This window comes from Stegostoma tigrinum, chromosome 5 (genome assembly GCF_030684315.1).
Source record: "Stegostoma tigrinum isolate sSteTig4 chromosome 5, sSteTig4.hap1, whole genome shotgun sequence".
In the NCBI taxonomy this organism is placed as follows: Eukaryota; Metazoa; Chordata; class Chondrichthyes; order Orectolobiformes; family Stegostomatidae; genus Stegostoma; species Stegostoma tigrinum.
Window position 1 is genome coordinate 73,338,132 of NC_081358.1, and position 20,919 is coordinate 73,359,050.

Here is a 20,919-nt window from a genome sequence, read left to right on the forward strand (position 1 = left end):
GGGGTCTCCGATATATGAATGTCTGATTTATGAATGCTCATATGTAGAAATGTGAACCCCTACAGGGATGTAGTTCAAAAGACCCCACATACAAACATTTTCTGTACTTATGAATGGCTGATTTTCATTGTCCTGCATTGTGTTCCTACTATCATACAATATGAAAGGAAATGTGCATTCAGTTATCATCTGCTTGTTAACATTGTTCTGTCGAAATTTCGTAGTATAAATATTCCAATTAATGGTACTCATGAGAAACAGTGATACTTTTAGAAAAAAATGAATCATGAAGACAAAGCAATTTTAACGCTGTTGTTATATTTTAGGAAATTATAAATTAGAGCCACCTGATATGACTTTTCCCCATGCTAAATGCTAACAAAAGGCGTATTAGCTTTTCAAGGGAGTATAGGCTCATAAATAAAGTTGGTCTAGCCAATGATGCCTGTAAAATAAGAATGAATAAATGAATCACAGAATTGTTATGATGACGAGGAAGACCATATGGCCCACCAGAGTCTGGACTGGTTTTTTCACTCAGTGCCAATCTCCTGCATTTGCCCACATCCCCATGCACTACTTATATCCAAATAATCATCACCAAATGTCCCTTTGAATTCCTCGGTTGAACCTGCTTCCATCACATTTCTAGCAAGTGCATTTCATACCCCAACTGCTTGAGGTGTGAAAAAGTTTGCTTCAATTGTGCATCACTTTAAATCTACACCCCCTCATTCCTTTTTTATTTTATGAGTGGCAACAGCTTCTCCCTGTCTGCTCTGCCCAGCCTGATTTCAAAAACGTCAATCAAATATTCTCTTAAGCTTTCTTCTCTCCAGGGAGAGTAGTTCTAACTTTTTTAATCTATCCTCATCACTGAAGTTTCTCATTTCAGGAATCGTTCTTGTAAATCACTTGTGCACTCTCCAGTGCATTCATATCTTTCCTATAATGTGATACCTACAACTGTACCCAACACTTGAACTGAGGTCTAACAAGTGTCTTGTACAAGTTCAACATCATCTCCTTGCTTTTGAACTCTATGCCTATAATAATAAAGCCGAGAACATTGTTAACTACTCTCCACTTCTTCTGTCACCTGCAATGATCTATGCACATATGTACCAGGTCTGTGAGCTGCAGCACCCACTTTTAGAACTGTTCTCTCTATTTTGTACTTTCTTTCAGTGTTCTTCTGAGCAAAGAGCAGCCTTCATACTTCTCTGCATCGAACTTCATCTGCCACCTATCTGCCCATTCCACCAATGTGCCAATGTCCTTTTGGAGTTCCTCACTGTTACCCTTACAGTTTACAATTCTTCCAAGTTTAATATCATCTGCAAATATTGAAATTGTCTCCTTCACATCAGCATCCACATCCTTAACATATATCAGGAAAGACAAGGGTCCCAATAGTGACCCATGGAAATTTAACTAAAAGACTTCCTCCAGTCTGAAAAATATCCATTGACTGTTACTCACTATTGCCTATCACTCAGCCAATTTTTCATCCAAGTTGTTACAGACGCAGTTGTACCACATCCGATAACTTTTGTCAAGTCTGTTGTGTCGCACTGTATCAAATGTCTTCCGAAAATCCATGCATACCACAGCAACAATGTTCTGCGCATTAACCCTTTCTATTACTTCTTCAAAAAACTCCAGCAAACTGTTTATGCATGATTTCCTCTTTGAAAGTCTGTGTTGTCTCTTCCTAATTAACATTACAATTCACTAAAAATTCAACTTTCACCTTTGCCCTGATGCCTGAGTTAAGTATGGTATCAATTTTAGCAACATCACAACAATAATTCTGTACGATAGAACTTCCACCATGTTCTGCCAAAGTCCAGGCCTACCTTCGGTGCTAGTAAAATGCAAGAATGTCCCAGTGCACCTAAGCCCATCTACTACATACTGCTGAATTAGAAATGGAAGGTGAGTGTGAACAGAAATTACAGCTAACATAAGAACAAATTCAAAAGTTTTCTACAGGCAGAAAAATAATAAAACAGTGGTAAGTGGAGGACTGGGGCAGTTAGGGATCAAAGAGGATTTATATGTGGAGGCAAGGACATGTCTGAGGTACTAAATGAATACTTTGCATCTGTCTTTACCAAAGAAGAGGATGTTGCTCAGCCCAAGTGAAATAGAAAATAATTCATTGATGTGGCGGGCTTAAAATTGATAAGGAGGAAGTGTTAGATTGTTTGTCTCTGCTTAATGTTGATAGGCACCAGGAACAGGAGCAATGAATCCAAGAATCCTGTAGAAAATGAAATAAGAATCCTGTAGAAAATGAAATGAGAAATTATGAAGGTTTTCTAGTCTTCTGTAGACATGGGGATGATGCTAAACATCTGAAGAATTGTAAGTTTTACACTGTTGTTCAAAAAAAGGTGTAAAGATGATCTCATACCAGTCAGTTTAACCTTGATGGTTGAAAGCTTTTAGTGATGATTATTCAGTATAAAATCCATAGTCACTTAGGTGGTTAAATAAGGGAGCCAGCATAGATTTGTTAAGAGCAAATCATGCTTAATTAACTTGATGGAGTTTTCTGATTTGGTAGAGTGTTTTCTGCATTCTTTCATGGGATGTGGGCATTACTGGCAAGGCCAGCATTTCTTGCCCTATCCTAAGTGACCTTGAAATGACTGGCTTGGTATTTTACTGCTGTACTTGCAGGCATAAAACAACATGTTTGTGATTTTTCACATTACCTTTAGGAGAAAATCAATGCTGTCATCAAAATATGGCACTCTCCTTCTTTTGTGTGGTTCTGCTGTTATGCCAACATTGTGTAGTAACTGAAACACGTTTGCAGGTGAAGACACATTAAAAAGCAAGGAGCAAAAATGTTTTTAAGCATAAATCTTAAATGAAGATGAACAAATGGCTCAGATTGTCTTGATACCTTTTAAAATGTTCTTGGAAGAGTTTAGCTGTGTCAAATAGCATTATTAATTGATAGATAAAATTGGTACAATGTCAGAGCTACGTATTAAATTTTTCAAAGAATGAGACAATGACATTTGTAGGCAATAATGATGGGGAGTTCTTGGAGTTAAGGACAAGTCAAAGAAAATCGGTGACAGTCAGTTAAACGAAGGCCTATATTAAACTTTTGATGTGTCACCTCATTTTAAAGGATTGACTTGTATGCTGCCCATGTAGGAGGTTTTAGATTTCTGCTTGGCTTAGGAGAAGCATTTCTGATGGCATAGACAATAGACTTTCCCATCTAAATATTATAATAAGTATATAGATTGCTTATTAATATACAGAAAACAGTTTTTAATCCAGCCTCAATATTTTCCCCTAACCACCACTGTCATCCGTAGATTCATTGAATGTCTGGCCAGAACTGTTAAAAACCAAATTAGTTCAAACTTAGTCCTTGATTGTATAGTGTAGCAAGGTATTTTCTTACTTCTGCATTTTTATCAAATTTTAGCTTCTGCAGGTGGTGAAATAAATGAAGATGACACTCAAATACCATGTTTACCTTTACCTCCATGTATTAACTCATTGTTAATAGAATTATGCAATGGTTGCTTGAAGCTTTCCCCTGCCCAATTGCTGCTTTGGAACTACAAACCTGAAAAAAATATGTTTATTAAGAGCTTCTATTTCAGTGAGGAGACTTCAGGACAATGCATATCCAAAAAATCTGCTCTGAAAACTCTGCTCACTTTTTGGTGGCTATATAAAACTTCACCTCAATATCTGAAAACAAATGCTGACATTCTAAATTAAATAAACCGTAAAGTTCTTCAAAAAATATTCAATCTTCTGCTTGATTTTAATGTGTCCTTAAAAATAATTAATCAGTTCTTCTTTGGACCATGACTGATGTATTTAGCAATTTTTGTTCAAATTTGAGCTTTTAATATTATGATCTTGGGTGAGGCTACCAAATTAGTGTTACATTTGATTAAAAACGAGTAATGGGATGAAGTTGAAGCTCCTGTGTACTTAATAAGAAAATAAAGTGAAAAATTCCACAGTCTTGAACAAACAATCTAATCTTTACCATACACATTATATTATAATGTTCAAAATTAACATGATCTAAATAGAAATGAACAGACAAACTGAACTGGGGTTGCTGTTAATGGATATGGTATAAACCATTTAGGATAGAGCTGAGGAGAAATTTCTTCACCCAGAGAGTGGTGAGCTTATGGAATGTGCTACCACAGAGAGTAGTCATGAAGATTAGCGCTTTCAAGAAAGAGTTGGCTGTTACGCTTGGCACTAGAAGGATCAAAGAATATAGTGGTAAAGCAGGAACAAGTTATAAGTTGGATGAGTAGCCATGATCATAATGAATGGCAGAGCAGGGTCAACAAACAAAAGAACAAAGAAAATTACAGCACAGGAACAGGCCCTTCAGCCCTCCAAGCCTGCGCCGATCCAGATCCTCTATCTAAACCAGTTGCCTATTTTCCAAGAATCTGTATCCATCTCCTCCCTACCCATTCATGTATCTGTCTAGGTACATCTTAGATGACGCTATCGTGCTCGCCTCTACCACCTCCGCTGGCAACACGTTCCAGGCACCCACCACCATCTGCGTAAAGAACTTTCCACGCATATCTCCCTTCAACTTTTCCCCTCTCACCTTGAAATGATGTAACTGAGTCCCCCACTCTGGGAAAAAGCTTCATACTATCCACCCTGTCTATACCTCTCGTGATTTTGTAGACCTCAATCAGGTCCCCCCTCAATCTCTGTCTTTCTAATGTAAATAATCCTAATCTACTCAACTTCTCTTCATAGCTAGCGCCCTCCATACCAGGCAAGATCCTGGTGAACCTCCTCTGCACCATCTCCAAAGCATCCACATCCTTTTGGTAATGTGGCGACTAGAACAGTACACAGTATTTCAAATGTGGCCGAACGTAAGTCCTATACAACTGTAATATGACCTGCCAACTCTCGTAATCAATACCCCATCCAATGAATGAAAGCATGCCGTATGCCTTCTTGACCACTCTATCGACCTGCGTTGCGACCTTCAGGGTACAATGGGCCTGAGCACCCAGATCTCTCTCTGCATCAGCATTCCCCGGGGCTTTTCCATTTACCGTATAGTTCACTCTTGAATTGCATCTTACAAAATGCATCACCTCGCATTTGCCTGGATTGAACTCCATCTGCCATTTCTCCGCCCAACTCTCCAGTCAATCCACATTCTGCTGCCTTCACCGACAGTCCCCTTCACTATCTGCTACATGACCAATCTTAGTGTCATCTGCAAAGGTCAAAATGGCCTAATGTTTCTACATTTGTACCATGGTCAAACACTGTATATGTTACACTTTCAGTGGTTGATGTGATCAAGACACATCCCATAGAGATATTGGTAGCATTGCGTGTCACCAAATCTTACAAAAGCCCCTTGTCTGTTTTGCAATGGACTTCATAAGTATTTATTTCTAAAGATCTCACCTTGAGGGATCAAAGGGTATGGGAAGAAAGCAGGAACAGGGTGCTGATTTGAATGATCTGCTATGATCATATTGAATGGCAGAGCAGGCTCAACGTGGGGAGTTTGCTACTCCTGCTTCTATTTTCTATGTTTTTATGTTCAAGTGTCCTGTGGCCTCTAATTTAGGACTGTTTCAACAACTGCTCTTGTCCTGGCATTCATTCTTTTCTCCTGAGACAAAGTTCCTCTAAACGTCTGAGACACCCTGAACCAGAATTTTTTAGAGTTTACGAACAACAGAGTTTGCACATTTTGACTTTCGTGTATAGGTGTGAGGCTGGAAAAGCACAGCAGGTCAGACAGCACCAGAGAAGCACGAAAGTCAATGTTTTGGGCTGAACTCCAACCCCCAGCCAACCCCTTTCTCCTATGTCCAAACTGCAACTAACTGCTTCTGAGAAACAAACAGGTAAATTGAAATCAAAGAACATTACAGTGCCCAGTCATCTCTTAGATAATGTAGCTCACTCTGTTATATAGATTTATATATAGATTTATTGTAGCTCACTCTGTGAGCTACAATAAATGTAACTTTTTGGTTAGGTGCAAGGGATGGCAGTGAATTCCAAAATGTCTGCTGAGTGGCAAGTTATTCTGGGAATGGCATGTGGTAATGTCTCAAGGTGGGGTAGTTAAGTTAATGAGATAAGTTTGATAAGGCAGGATAAGAAAATATTTGTCAATATTTGTCAGAAATCTCTTCAAAAAACTTAACACAATTTGGACTTAGCCAAAAATAGATTCAGCCTCACGTTTCAAGCGAGACCCCTTACTGCCTGAGATCCTACTTTTCTTACTCTCTCAGAAATATGATACTGCTCTTTTTAAGTGTAATAGACTTCCGTGTGCTTCAATTGCCATTATCTCATTTCATACTGTTAGACCTTAACCCCTGAAACTATTTTTATAGTAAGGAGCAGGAAGAGGTTTTGCTTGGCCATTTGGCTCTTCAAGCCTCTTGTGCCATTCTATATAAATAATGCCACCTAATAATGTAAAGATCCTTTTCATATGTGCCAAATCAGTTTATTGTTATCTAAATATCATAAATGGTGAAATACTGCTATGTATGAAATACAATATGGTTAAAATTTGTATTCGAGTGAAAAAGAGGTGGGTTGAAGGAGATGATGAAATGCACATGAAGATAGAAGAAAGGGCCTTCTGGTGATCACATCTGCAAAAACAATCCCTTAACTATTCTGATCCAATTTTCCAACACTTGACCCATAATCTTGGATGCAAGTGTTATGAGCGTTTTTGCCTCTACCACTGTTGCAGGCTATGAGTTCCTACTACTCTTTGGGTAAAAAAAATCCCATATTCTTTCTTAACTATTTTATCCACCTGTCTTGATACATAAGAGACTAGTATATGTGCATACAAAAGTATCTCTGATCCTCGGTGCTGCCCAGGGTCCTGCCATTCATCATGTATTCCCTTGTCTTGTCAGAACATCCTTCCTCAGAAAAAGACAACAAAATTGGACACAGTAACTCCAGGTGTGGTCTACTGAGGGCTGTGTACAATTGCATCAATTGTAACTCACTGAGAGAGCACAGGCATATCTGTTGCCAATGTAAAAAAAAGTAAAAGTTATTTCTTTTTGGAGCTTGGATTAACTTTAGAAAGTGATTGCAGGACTTGTAGTTGAGTTTTTGGAGAAGTGGTTTTGCTGTACACCTGAAGAGAATTGACCCTGTCGCAGGCAGCAGAATTAGCCCGATCCCAGACAGCAGAGAATCTGCCAGGAGAGGTATCTGTTTCAATAATATGAGTAGTTCTGTCTTATATGGGATTCTTCTGGGCATTCCCTTACATCCAGTTTTAATGGAAGATGAACATTAGAAAATCCAGCACCCCCAAAATTGCATACATGTCCACAATGGGAAGCTCTATCTAAAAGGAATGTTTTCTCCTGAAAACAATAGTAGAAGAATGTGTTATCTTATGCTGCCAACATCAGCTTTTTGAACAATTCTGCCATGGCAATGAAAGTTAGAATGGCAAACAATTTCTGTGGTATTGATGTATTTCACATACCTGAAGGCAACCTGCAGAATGTTACTGTGGGTTTTGTGAGTGGCTACAGTCAGCAAAACATTTATACTATTCTTAGTGGGGCAAGAGAATTCATTCATTTTGGCAGAACAAAGCTGTAGCATTCTTCAAACTGCAATATGTACTAAATGGTACTCCTGCAGTGTTGCAAGCTCCTACCCTGCTAACATTTTGAACTGAAATTTTCTTTTGCTGGTCAAACAGATCACGGTTGACTGGAGAACCAGGACGTGTATGCCAGTTCCTCAATTATTGCAAGTTGTTTTAACAGATTTATTCCAAGAAATTTTGCTCTCTTTATAATTTCAATTAAAAATGTAAATGACCAGGATGGATTGTGAGTGGTAAGATAACCAAAAATCATGATCTTAACAGCTGAGGAATGCAACAACTTATAGTTATAATTCAGAAATCTACTGTGGTCTCAGAATTGTACTCGTGTTGCCTTTTAAACCTTCGATGGAGGTGGGAGGTCTTCAGTATGTTCCTGAATGGAAATCACATGCATTAGTCACTTGTGCACTGCATAACTTTAAAGTCTAACAAATCTTGAAATATAAAAATTCTCGTGGATGTACAGGACAGTGGAAAGAGCATTGAGAAGACTGACATTCAGAGGACTTCTCAGTATTGGTTTCAAGAAATATCAAAACTCAAACAAGTGAATCAAGTATTACCTGCAGTTTCAGTGGCTTCCCTTGCCATTGCAGTAGTTATTCTTCAACTTCAAATATTGTATTACACATTATGGAGTTTCTCACCACAACAACCCTCTTGGTCTAATTCGACTCTGTAGTTCTGAACATACTGTTGGAGTAACTGACGCTTGAATTAGTGCAACTATTAATGTCCGTGTTGCTTTGAGAATATGGGCCTGGTGCCTTCTGTGTGCTACTACTCTAGCCAAATGGTACTATTGTGTAAGTTCAATCCACTTTGAATCTTCTGATGAGTCCTGCATCTGTTGTCTGTTGATGGGCCAGTGATACAAGACATCAGTTGGGAATATTTGACTTAATTTCATACCCTTTGGAGAACATTAAACCTCTTTTTTTGCTGTGTGTCATATTTTAGGACAGTGGAGGTTTCACTGATTATTTCATCTCCTCTTGCATGGCTTTTGCAAACTCTTGTGTGGTACCCTGATCTGAATATTCACTGTGGCGTGCATGGAAGGCTTTTTATTTAATAAGTTCACAATTTTACATTAGTGAGATAATAAAGTGTGAAGCTGGATGAACACAGCAGGCCAAGCAGCATCTCAGGAGCACAAAACATTACATTAGTGAGGTTCCTTAATGCATTGAACAGTAATTTCCCCTTATGCCCAATATTATCAGGATGGAATCTCTGGCCAGCACAAGCAGGGGAACGTAACATAATGGGTTTTGTTGTATGTTATGATCTTGCAGCATAAACAATGATAATTTCCTGGTGCAGCAGCAAAGGGATTTCAGAGCTAGGATCTTTAGTATCTGCTGGAATATTTTGTTAAAGGTTAATAATGCTCCTAAGCAGCACCTTTGCTAATCCTTTGATTGGAAATGAACTATTGATGAAATGGAGAGGTATTGATTGCTTGCCCAGTTTCTCACTTTGACATAAAACCGAATATTCTTAGTAATTAAAAGAAAGACTGATTAAAGGATAAGAAAGAAAGCACTGATTTAGAACTTTATTAAAATTTGTAATCCTTAAAGATAATTTATACATTAAAATTCTTCTAAAATTACACAGAAACTATTGACTTTTTGTACATTGGCGTAAAGTGATTTATTTTTGCTTTTCAGGATGAACAATCACTGAGCAGCGAGGAGTTTGAACTCAGTGACTCCACATGGATGTCAGTTGAACGCATGAACTCTGACCAAAGTTCTAATCTGGAAGAGAGGATGCATAGTCCACAGAACCTTGACAGCCATCAGGATGGTCAGTGCTGGTGTACATGACAAGTTGTATTGTTAAGTTGCTTGAATTCATTAAATGCTATGAGAGGGAGAAAGGACACATTAACAGTACATATGTCAATAATAGCAATGAGATTGAACACAGTAAGTTTATTTTGTTTGGTCCAGTCATTTTACTTAGCTTTCCAGAGTTGCAGTTTCATCCTGATGATTAATAAAACCTATTTGTTAATCTGGGTTTTCATTAACTTCTGTCAATAAAAAACAACTTTTGTCTTTAATTCTAATATTGTACTTGATGTCTTGGCTAATTATTTTGAAAATGCTTACTCAAAGTTTGGAAAATGCTTCATCTTAAAAACATCATTAGAGGTGATTATTTGGAAGAACATTCCCCCTTGTTCAGCTGCTGCTAAAATACAAACCAGGAAACAAAAACACATATCTGGACTCTGGAGTAACCCAACAGTAATCTATACTTGCCTGACATTTAAGAATAAATGTAATAAGCAAATACTTAACTGTTTCCTCACTTTGCTGAAATAGTTTTTGAATATTTTTTCTGCAGCATATGAGGTATAACAATATGTTTCCAGATGTCTTTACTGCTGCTGTACTCAGTGACAGATTTGACAATATCAGATGATGGGTTCTTGTTTTTTATTTGTTCAGAAGTTTTACAAATGTAGCAGTGTGTATGAATGACAAAGCTGTGTTGAATTTGACAGTTGGCGAAAAATGTTGCATTTTTAAAGCCATTAAATCAGTAAGCTTTTAAAAAAAATTTCAACCATAAATTTCTGTGAGTGTTTGTAAGGTGAGCTCCTAACTACTGAAACAGCAGCAGTCTGATGATAGTGGTTAGATTGTCAAACAGATTGCAGCTCCTGCAATTTTACAGCAGGCATGATTTTGAACAGCCTTACAAATAATTTTACCTTCAAAGGCTGCTGTCTTGTCTAAAAACTAACAAAATTCAAACCCTTTGAGGTACTGTTAACTTTGCAATGGTGGAAAGATGAGAAAATGTTTATAATGATAAGTCTTTTGGAGTTCATTCAGAAGTAATTCTTGTAGTTTAGATTGTTAGAAAATTATGGATCAGCTGCCATGCAGATTAAGAAAATATTAAAAATTTGTGTTGGCAATTGCAGTATGTTTCATATAATTCAAAAAAAAAACAAAATTATACAAAAATGTTGGATACCAGCCTATGTTTAATCTGGAGCCCATGAATGAGGGATTCAGCAGCCGACAGCCGGAGACAGGGGTAAAGACAGGTAACGTGAAGGTGGTGAAAAGAGGTAACCTTAATGATGACGTAATTGTAAGGCTGGCTGGTCATCTTGGGTTCAAATGTGACACCAACATTACAAACAGATCGGCTTTGTATTAGATTAACATCAGGCACAGTAATGGCATCCATAGCTAGGGAATAAGATTATGGAAGAGGATTGACAACATTGGCTTCAGTCTGTCCAGTATTTATTTTGAAGAAATTTCTTTCAAACCAGACTGGGCAACGGATAAATATATCTGATAAGTTAGCAATAGTGGAGGAATGTGGATATTTGGATGATATTGCTGATGGACAACATGAGAAATAAGAGGGTATCAAGGATAGATTTTTGGAGGACATCAGAGGCAGGAACAAGAAGAGAAACCATCTGACAATGATTAGATAGCTAAGAATGGAACCAAGTTGACAGCAGTCCCACCCAGATGGATGACAGTGGAAGATCTAGTGCAAGGAAACGATGGGTAGAGGCAACTGAATGAATTGTCACAATTTTATTTACAAAGAATTCTATCACATACTGACACTTATTGGAAGCGACAGAGTGGTTTAAGAAATTTATGGAGATAATTAGCAGTAGCCAAAAGAAAATGTCTTCTTTTATTATTTCATGGGATGTGGGCATTAGTGGCAATGGCAGCATTTGTTGCCCATGTCTAATTGCTTGGGACAACTGAATGGTTTGCTCAGTAAATCAAAGGGTAATAAGAGTCCGCCACATTGCGGTGGTTCCAGACTCACCTGTAAGCCAGATCAGGTAAGGGTGGCAAATTTCCTTCCCTAAAGGACAATATGAACAATATGGGACTTTATAACAATTGAGGATAGCTTGATGGTCATCATTACTGAGGCTAGCTATGAAATTGAATTTAAATTATGCCAGGGAAAGTGGCGGTAGTGGTAATGCCACTGGAATAGTTATCCATAAGCCTAGAGTAAGGATCGTGAATGTTTGGAATTCTCTCCCCAAAAGAATTATGAAGGCTGGATCTCTAAAAATATTTATAATGGAGATAGACGATTGAAATAATCGGGGAGTTGACGGCTATACTTAGCTGGCACAAAAGAGCATTTGTGGACTGAGGCAGATCAATGACGATGTCACTGAATGGTGGGGCAGGTGTGTGAATCTTAATGGCTTATTCCTGCTCCTATTTCTTATGCTCTTATAAAACCTATGACACATACAGCATTGGGTGAGTTGGAGGATAAAAGGCAATGTTGTCTGACAGGCTTTGAAATAGAGTGAATTCACCTGTGAAAGTTCCCAAATCACCTTGGAAAATTCACTTATGGTAAAATAGGAGACAGGTAGCCCCATAAAAAGAATGGGAGGGAATGGCGAGGAGCTTCTTCTCCATTCAACAAGATCATGACTGATCTACCCCTGGTCACAACTTGTCTTTCATGTCCACTGATCACAGCCCTCAACTTCCAGCTCTTTCAAAAAATCTGTCTACCTACTCTTTAAATATCTCAGTGATGTAACCTCCCCAGTTCTCTGGGATAGAGGATTCCAGACATTCAACACATACAGAGAGAAGAAATTTTTTCATGGTTCAGTTTTAAAGTTCTTCTGTGACTCTGCCCTCTAGTTTGAGACTTCTTCACTGGTGAAAACATCTTCTCGACATTTACTGTATCATGTCCCTTTAAATTCTTGTATATTTCATTAAGATCACCTCTCATTTCTCTGAACTCTAGTGGATAAAATTTATCCATTATGGATAATCAACCCTTTCATGCTAGGATTCAGCCTACTGAATCTTTTTTGAACTGCCTTCAATGCCAGTACATTCTTTTTAAATACAGGGACCAAAACTAGACACAATACTCCAGGCATTGCCTCACCAACACCTAGTACAGTTGTCACAAGACTTCCTTATTATTAAACTTTAACCCCCAGCAATAAAGGCCAAATTAAATTTGCCTTCTTAATTACTTTCTGCACCTGTATGTTAACTTCATGTGATTCATTTAACACTGAGACCCCTCTGTGCTGCGTTTGTTGCCTCTCTCTATTTAGGTAAATGTCTGCTTTTTGATTCTTCCTAACAAAATGCATGAACTCTCACTTTGCTGCACTAAACTCTGAAAGATTTTTGCATGCTCACTCAATCTATCATAAGAACACAAAGATATGAGTAGGCAATTCAGCCCCTTCAGCCTGCTGTGCTGTTGAATCCGACTGTTTCTGATCTCTTGTTAGCTTTGAATCCACTTTGCTGGCTGTTCCGCATAACCCTTCAACCCATTACGAATTAAAAATCTTAAATTGTCCTTAAATTTACATAGTGTCTTGGCATCCAAGGATATAGACTACTGTATTCTGTGTATTATTTATGTCCTCTTACAGATTACTTCTGTCTTCACTGCGACATGTCCTCCCATGTATTTTAATACCATCAGCAATTTTAGATAATTACACTCTGCCCCCTCCTCCAAGTCATTAACATCATGTGTATGAAAATGACTGGGCCTAGGACTGATCCTTGCAGCACTCCTCTAATTATATCTTTCCAACCTGAAAAAGGCCCAATAATGCTGACTGTCTTTTTATGTGTTAACCAATCTCCAATAATACAAGCATCAGTTTCAGGCACATAGATGATTTGTTGTAAGGTGAGAGCAGTGGATTTGAATACATTTTTGTAAATAGATTTTAGTGGGAATATATTTTGAAATTCTGCACAATATGTTGATATTTGTTTCTGTTTATTTTTTATGGTTGTGTATATGTCGTACATCTGCTAAGGATACTTGAGGCTAAATGGAGGTGTAGAGCAGGTTATTATAGGTAAATCAGGGATAATTGGGTAAGAACTTGACTGGGTACATAGAATTTAAAATTGGAAGTCAGGCTACTGAGGTTTTTACATTTGAATTGGATATCAAGTAGAATAAAGTAAAATAATGTGGATTCTGGAAATCTGAAACAAACATGGAGAATTCTGAAAAACCTCAGCGTGTCTGGCAATATCTGTGAAGAGAAAAATATTGATAATGTTTAATAAAAATAGATGAAGTGTTGCTTTGCATTAGCAATCTTATTTAGAAAATGATAGCCTGGTTGCAGTTAGTCAAAGTAAAACCTCATGCAAAAATACAGCGGCTTCAAAACTTAAGTGGAGTACTGAGTTTTGAAATTTCCATCCTTGAAAGATGCCAAGAACATGAAACTTATTGTTTTCCGTGCTGATTCTTCTGTATGCTTTCAGGTGAGGTGTGGGTGTGTTTATAATTTTTCTTTGGGAGTGAGAGGTAAATATTGTTTTTTAACTTAGTAAGTTAAAAGATCAGGAAAGTACTAAAACGTACCTTAGTGACAGAATGCCTGGCTCTTGATGAGCAGTTGATATGGCATTTCTCTTAGTGAAAATATTGGAAGAAATTATAAAAATTACTTTACAGCAATACCCATTGACTACTCAATTGATAATAAATCACTATGAGACAATGTTCATTCTACGTTATGTGTATATAAGAACAGATAGACGAATGATGCTGCATTTTTAAAACATGTTAGAGGACACAGAAAGTTCAAAATTGAAATAGCTGGATTGCAGCAATCAGCTACCTGATTGTTTTCTTAAAAAAAGCCAGCTCTGAAAGGAATTAGGAATACTAAGAAAAGGATGTTTGGTACTGTAATGTACACATAAAAAAGTTAAATATATGTTGAAATTCTATTGAATGTGCCAATGTATTTTTTTTGTTCCTTTATTATCGTTGTTGTGTGTATATAAAATTTTATTTTAAAGAGAGAAAAGGGAGAACTATTATTATCCAATATGGGCTGCTAAGGATTGCACGACGCCAAACAAAGGGGTGAGACAGACGATTGTAAATTAATCTAGGCATAATTGGGTGAGAATTTGACTGACTGGTGCATGTATGGAATTGTATAAATATGGTGTTAGCGTTCTGTAATGTGTGCGTTAGAATAAAACTCTACAAGGTATATATCCGGACTCTGTCTAACCAACCTTTCACCTCTAGTGTCTATCAGTGGAAGATTACTTCCCCGACCCATGGAATCCATAACAAGGGGCACAAGTCTCTCGATTGATGAGATAATTCTTCAAAATGTTGTCAATCTTTGGGATTTTCAACCCCAAAAGGATGTACATGTTCCGTCATAGAATACATTTAAGGCTGGAATGGACAGACTTTTTCCTCTCTCGGAATCATGGATGTCGGAACTAAAGATGACTCAATGATATTGAGTGACAGAGCAGATTTAATGGCCCATTTGGTCTACTCCTGCTTCTAATTCTTATGTTGTTATGATAGAGTCTACTTTTAAAGTAGTTCTTAGGAAAAAGTTATTATTCATAATCTTGATACCTTGAAACTTTGGGGTCCAGTGTACAGTTTACTCCTGTCATTTCCAAATATATATCAAACTGCAGTATAGAAGTCCTTATGGGAATCACAGTCAATCTGTAATCAATTCAGGGGAAAAGAAGAGCAATGTCAGCAGTTCAGTCACAATTACAAAAGTATTGAATGCCCTCCAAGCTGCATTTATTCACTGAGATGACTGTACCTTAATTTATCTTGGAGCAGTGATGTATGGTATTTCTTGTTACTCAGCTGAGAGAGGATGTTGTGGCACTCTTTTCCCTCCTCTCCGTAATTACCTCTATTTTTACTGTCTCATCTATATTTTGTGAATCATCTAATGTGCTAAACACTAAGACTGAAGAAATGGATCGAGGATGATATATTTTGGTTAATACTTGAATGGATAAGAATGACTGTCACTGATGTGAAGTGTTTGGGAGATCAAAAGCAGTGGCTAGTGAAATTACTTTTGTTTAATATCAATAGAAAGAAGATATAGAGCCAGTAGGGCACAGAAGGAGGCTTTTTGACCCATCGACTATATATATTGTAACAACTGAAGAGTTTGAATTGCCAGAGTTGTAACCAAGTCAGTTTTTTTTTAATCAAGTCAGGTCAAAAGTCATTTCCTTCCAAGTCAAATTTAAATCACAAGTCATTTATTTTCAAGTGACAGGCATAATGTGTCCTCTTGTTCATTTTAGCAGGTAAGATTCAGTCACTCTATTGATAGAATGTATTTGAAAATACACATTCTGTCGATTCACCCCATTATACTTCAGAAAGTACAAAACGTAGTTACTATTGAGATAAAAATATAATTTTTTTGACTTTTAAAAGGGTTTTTTTTAACTTACAAATGGGAGATTTAAAACTGCAAACTGGATATATGCTGTACACCATGGTATTACATGTGTTGGATAAGTAGGTAAATCCCTGGACCTAGTAATCTACATGGCTGAGTATTGAAAAGAGTGGCTGTAGGTACAATAAATGTGTTGGTGGACACCTGTCAAAATTCTTTAGACTCTGGAATGATTCCTGAAGATTGGAAGGTGGCAAATATAATGCTGTTGTTTGAGAAAGGGGGAAGAGAGAAAATAGGGACCAACGGACCTATTTGCCTAACAGTGGGAATAGAGAATCTGTACTAAGGCACGTGAGAACAGGCACTAAACATATTGGCAGAATCGAGCAGAGTCAGCATGGGTTTATAGAAGGGAAACCATTTTAACAAGACATTTTTTCCCCTGATGATGCCCCTAGCAGAATATTTAAAGGAGAAGTATTTTGCACAGATTTTTAGATATGCTTAGATTTTCTGGAAGTTTTTGATAAAGTTCCAGATAAGCTGTTAATGAACAAAATTAGAACATATGGTATTTGAGGGAATATATTGGCATGGTTTGAGAACAGGTCAATGAACAGAAAACGCTGAGTGGGAATAAATAGCTCATATTCAGGTGGGCAAGCTGTTATTAGTGGGATGCTGCAAGGAGGAGTGCTTCACAGCTTATATCATTGATTTGCATGTGGGGATTAAATGTACCATTTTCAAGTGTGCAGATCACAAAAAGAATGGTGAAAGTGTAAGTTTTATGGAGGATGCAAAGATGCCTCGAGAGGATTTGGACAGTTAAGCAAGTAGGTTAAAATTTCTCTGCCCCCCTCACCCAATCCAACCGATCTCCCTCCAAACTGACTGCACTCTGTGCACTTGGATCCTGACTTTGTTATTAAGCCTGCTGCTAAGGTTGGTGCTGTTGTAGTCTGGTGTACTGACCACTACATTGCAGAGGCTGAGCGCTAGCTCTCAGATACCTCCTCATATCTCCCCATAGACCATGACCCCATCATGGAACATCAGACCATTGTATGAACTGTGGTCACTGACCTAATTTCATCTGGTGGCATACCCCCACTGCCTCCAAATTGTAGTTCCCCATTCGTGCATAGCTTGCTTTTACCTCCTTCCAAACATCCATAAATAGGACTGCCCAGGCATACCTATTCTTTCTGCCTGGTCCTGCCCGACAGAACCCATCTATTCCGACCTTGGCTCAGTCTTTTCTCCCCTGTTCAGTCACTGCCCACTTACACCCACGATTCCTCTGATGCTTTACACCATTTTGGAATTTTCAGTTTGCAAGCTCCAGCCACCACCTCTTTACCATGGACATGCAATCCCTTTACATGCCCATCCCCCACCAGGATAGTCTCAGTGCTGTTTGCTTCTTGCTGGAGCAAGGCCTGAACCATCCCCACCCACCACCACTCTCCTTTGCGTGGCCGAACTAGTCCAACCCCTCAACAACTTCACTTTTAAGTCATCTCATTTTCTTCAGGTCAGAGGAGCCACCATGGGTATATGCACAGGCCCCATTTATGCCTGTCTCTTCATGGGGCATGTGGGACATTCCTTGTTTCAATCTTATTCTGGCCCCCACCCTCACTCTTTCGCCGATTGTATTGATGATATCTCTCATCTACATTTGGAAAAGTTCAGCCATTTTGCTTCCAATTTCCACCCTGCTCTCACTTTGGAATTCAGTGTTACAGAGGGTTGTGGAAGCTCAATCATTGAGTATGCTCTTATATTGGTAGATTTTTGACATATTCAAAATATCAAAGGATACAAGGATAATACAGGAAAATAGTATTGAAATAGAAGATCATCCATGAGTTCATTGAATGATGGTGTTGGGCTGACAGGCTGAATGACCTACTCTTGCTCCTGTTTTCTATGTTATTACGTTCTTACATGAATATTTCCAATTCTAATGTTCTCATTGTTAAACCAAAGCCTCACTAGCCAAAGTGCCTGAAGACAAATATTCTGACATCAGTGAGGGGATAAATCTATCATAAATTTAACATTAACCTAAACATTATAAGAAACTTCTTATAGTCATTATTAAAATACTTAAATGACAATAATATTATTAATATCATAAAATCTGAAGTCATTTACAAATTTGGAAAAGAGAGTTGCTTTCACGAATATAAATGCATGAAAAAAATTTAAGTAACATTTCTCTACCCCAAAGAGCTGTGAAAGTTCAGTCATTGAATATATTTGTGATTTATATATACTAATGACATAAAGGAATGTGGGGAAAGTGTGAGAAAATGGCATTGCTGTTAATGGTCAGCCATATTCTAGAATAGCAGAGCAGACCCAAAGGGCTGAATGGCCTACTCCAGCTTCTCTGTTCCTCTGACTTTTCAGGCAGTGAACAATATTTGATCTTGTTGAAGGGCTATCAACCACTTTTGTTCCACACGTTTTATGGACAGGAGTTCCTTTGTGACTGACATTTCGTATCCTTGATTAGTAATATAACTTTTGGCGACAGCATGATTGTTGTCTAGTTTCTGAGAACAATACATATGTTTTACATAAAACAGTTATAAAAGTGACCTCAGTATGTAATTACGACATGCATTTAATACGTTGAATATGTATAACACTTGATATTTTGACCAATGAGCTTCCCACCCCCCAACCCCAGTTCTGTTTCCCTACCCCTTTCCCCATTCAGGCACTAAAAATCTCTGTCTGAGTCAACCATAGAAGGTAGCTGGGCTGACGAAGAAAGAGATTCATTGAAGAGTTGGTTCAGTTTGCAGTGAAAGAGTTGTTCTGGTGATTGTAATGAAAGGGATGGGAGGGAGATACAATTGAGTTGAGGAAGAGCTAAACCTGTGTTTAACTCTGGGAAGGTCATCTTCAGTCATAAATTCATTCCTTGTGCACTTGTGTAAAAGTTACTGCCTAGCACAGCAGCAAAATCTTAAAGCAAGCCTTGCAGGGAAGGTCCTTCATTTCTCCATTTGAGTTTTAATAACTTAACTTGTCAATGCATCACATGCTTGAAAATAAACTTAAAGAAAATGTTACAAACTTTTTTTGTGATGTTTAGGGATAGTCAGTGTGGTTTTGTGTGAGAAAAATCATGTCTCACAAACTTGTCTGAGTTTTTTGATGAAGTTACCGAAATGGCTCTCGAGCGCTCAGCAGTAGACACTGTTTACTTGGATTTTAGTAAAGCCTTTGACAAGATACAGCATGGTAGACTAATTAGTAAATATAGTGGATACCACATATCTTTGCACTCAAAGGTCACATGGTATTCAGAGTGAGCTTGTCAGTTTGGCTTAATGCCGGAGACAGAGAGCTGTGGTGGAGGGTTGCTTTTCAGACTGTAAGCCTGTCACCAGCATGTTCCACAGGGATCGGTTTTGAGTGCTGTTTTGTTTGTCACTTATGTAAATAATTTGGATAAGAATGTAGAAGGCATGGTTAGTAAGGTTGCGGACGATCCGAAAATTACTGGCATAGTAGACAGTGAAGAAGCTGTTTTAGGATGACAAAGGGATCTTGATAAACTGGGTCAATGGGCTGAAAAATGGCAGGTGGCATTCAATCTGGATAAATGTGAGATATTGCATTTTGGTATAATAAATGAGGACAGGGCTTGTACAATTAATGGTAGGTCCTTGGGTAGTATTGTAAAACAGAGGGACCCAGGAGTTCAGGTAAATAATTCTTTGATGTTTGAATCACGTATGTAGGTGGCTAAAAGGCAGGTTGGCATGCTTTCCTTCTACAGGACATTAATGAAGCCTCTCCTGGAATACTGTATCCAGTCTGGTCACTCAGTTATAGGAAGGATATTATTAAGCTGGAGAAGGTTCAGAAGAGATTTACCAGGATGTTGCTGGTATGGAAGTTGAGCTATAAGGAAAAGTCGGATAGGCTGGGACTTCTTTTCACTGGAGCGTAGGAGGTTGAGAGGTGTTCTGATGAAGTAACAGAATTAATGTATCATGATAATATAGTGGATAGCACACATCTTTGCACTGAAAGGCATTTGGTAATGTGATTTACATCACAGATTTAAAACAGGGATGAGCAAATTGGATAATAAGTTACCCTAATTATAAGACAATAAAGAATAGGATTAATTATGAGAGTTCTGCTGAGACAGTTATGATTAGCATTGTATCACCGGGATCAGCTCCAGATTGCATATTATCCACCGTTTATACAAATGATTCTGATGGTACACAGATCAGAATATCATAACTTCCAATAAGGTCAGTTTGCTTGTGAATTCAAGAAGTTTGGAGAAATGGAACGAAAATAAAAATCTGCAGTTAGGTAAATACAACCAAATAGCTGATGACATACTATTTAATGCTCAAAATGCTTCCCAACCGCCCTGATTGTTAAGGTCGTGATGAGTTGAGCAATTCAAACTTGATTTGATCCATGGCTGATCTCAGATTGGCATCAGCAGATGGGAGGGAGGTGATGTGTATAATTGACTTCAGTTTTACTGGATTAAGAAATAGACTATGGTCAAAACTCTATCCCTTCTTCATCACTCCTGGAAATGTGTGTTAGTGGTAGTTTCCTTCCCTCGTGATTGAAAAGCCTGATAATACTCATGCAGTATAGTCACATTAAGAATTGTTGCTTGGCTGAGAAACCAGATAATTAAGGAAGGTTTGAACCCCAACCGGAGGCGAATGCCTTCGTGGATAATAGGAGGGGAGCAAGTAATATAAAAAGGATCAAAGAAGAAGGATTCATATTGTTAATGTGACTAAATGCTTGACAGTTGCTTGACATTTAAAGTTGAGCTCGTAGATTGACCAAAAGGCTAATTTTTACAGAGCATCTTAAAGAAGAAAAGAGGTAGAAAAGCAGGATGATGATGCAGATTCTTTGGTGTCATCAGCAGAAGGAACAGCTGCCAATGGTAGAGCACTTGAAATCAGGGCAAATAAAATACCAGGTCAGA

The 20,919-nt window shown here is 38.0% G+C and overlaps 1 protein-coding gene across 5 annotated transcripts in view; it reads left to right on the forward strand.

The window, feature by feature from the left end:
• LOC125452078 (nucleolar protein 4-like) overlaps positions 1-20,919 on the forward strand; it is a 337,333-nt gene that overhangs the window by 104,185 nt on the left and 212,229 nt on the right. For all 5 annotated transcript variants that reach the window (XM_048530043.2, XM_048530045.2, XM_048530048.2 and 2 more), the window contains one exon: positions 9,349-9,487. In XM_048530043.2, the coding sequence (XP_048386000.1) occupies positions 9,349-9,487 (139 nt within the window). The remainder of the gene's footprint in view (positions 1-9,348; positions 9,488-20,919) is intronic.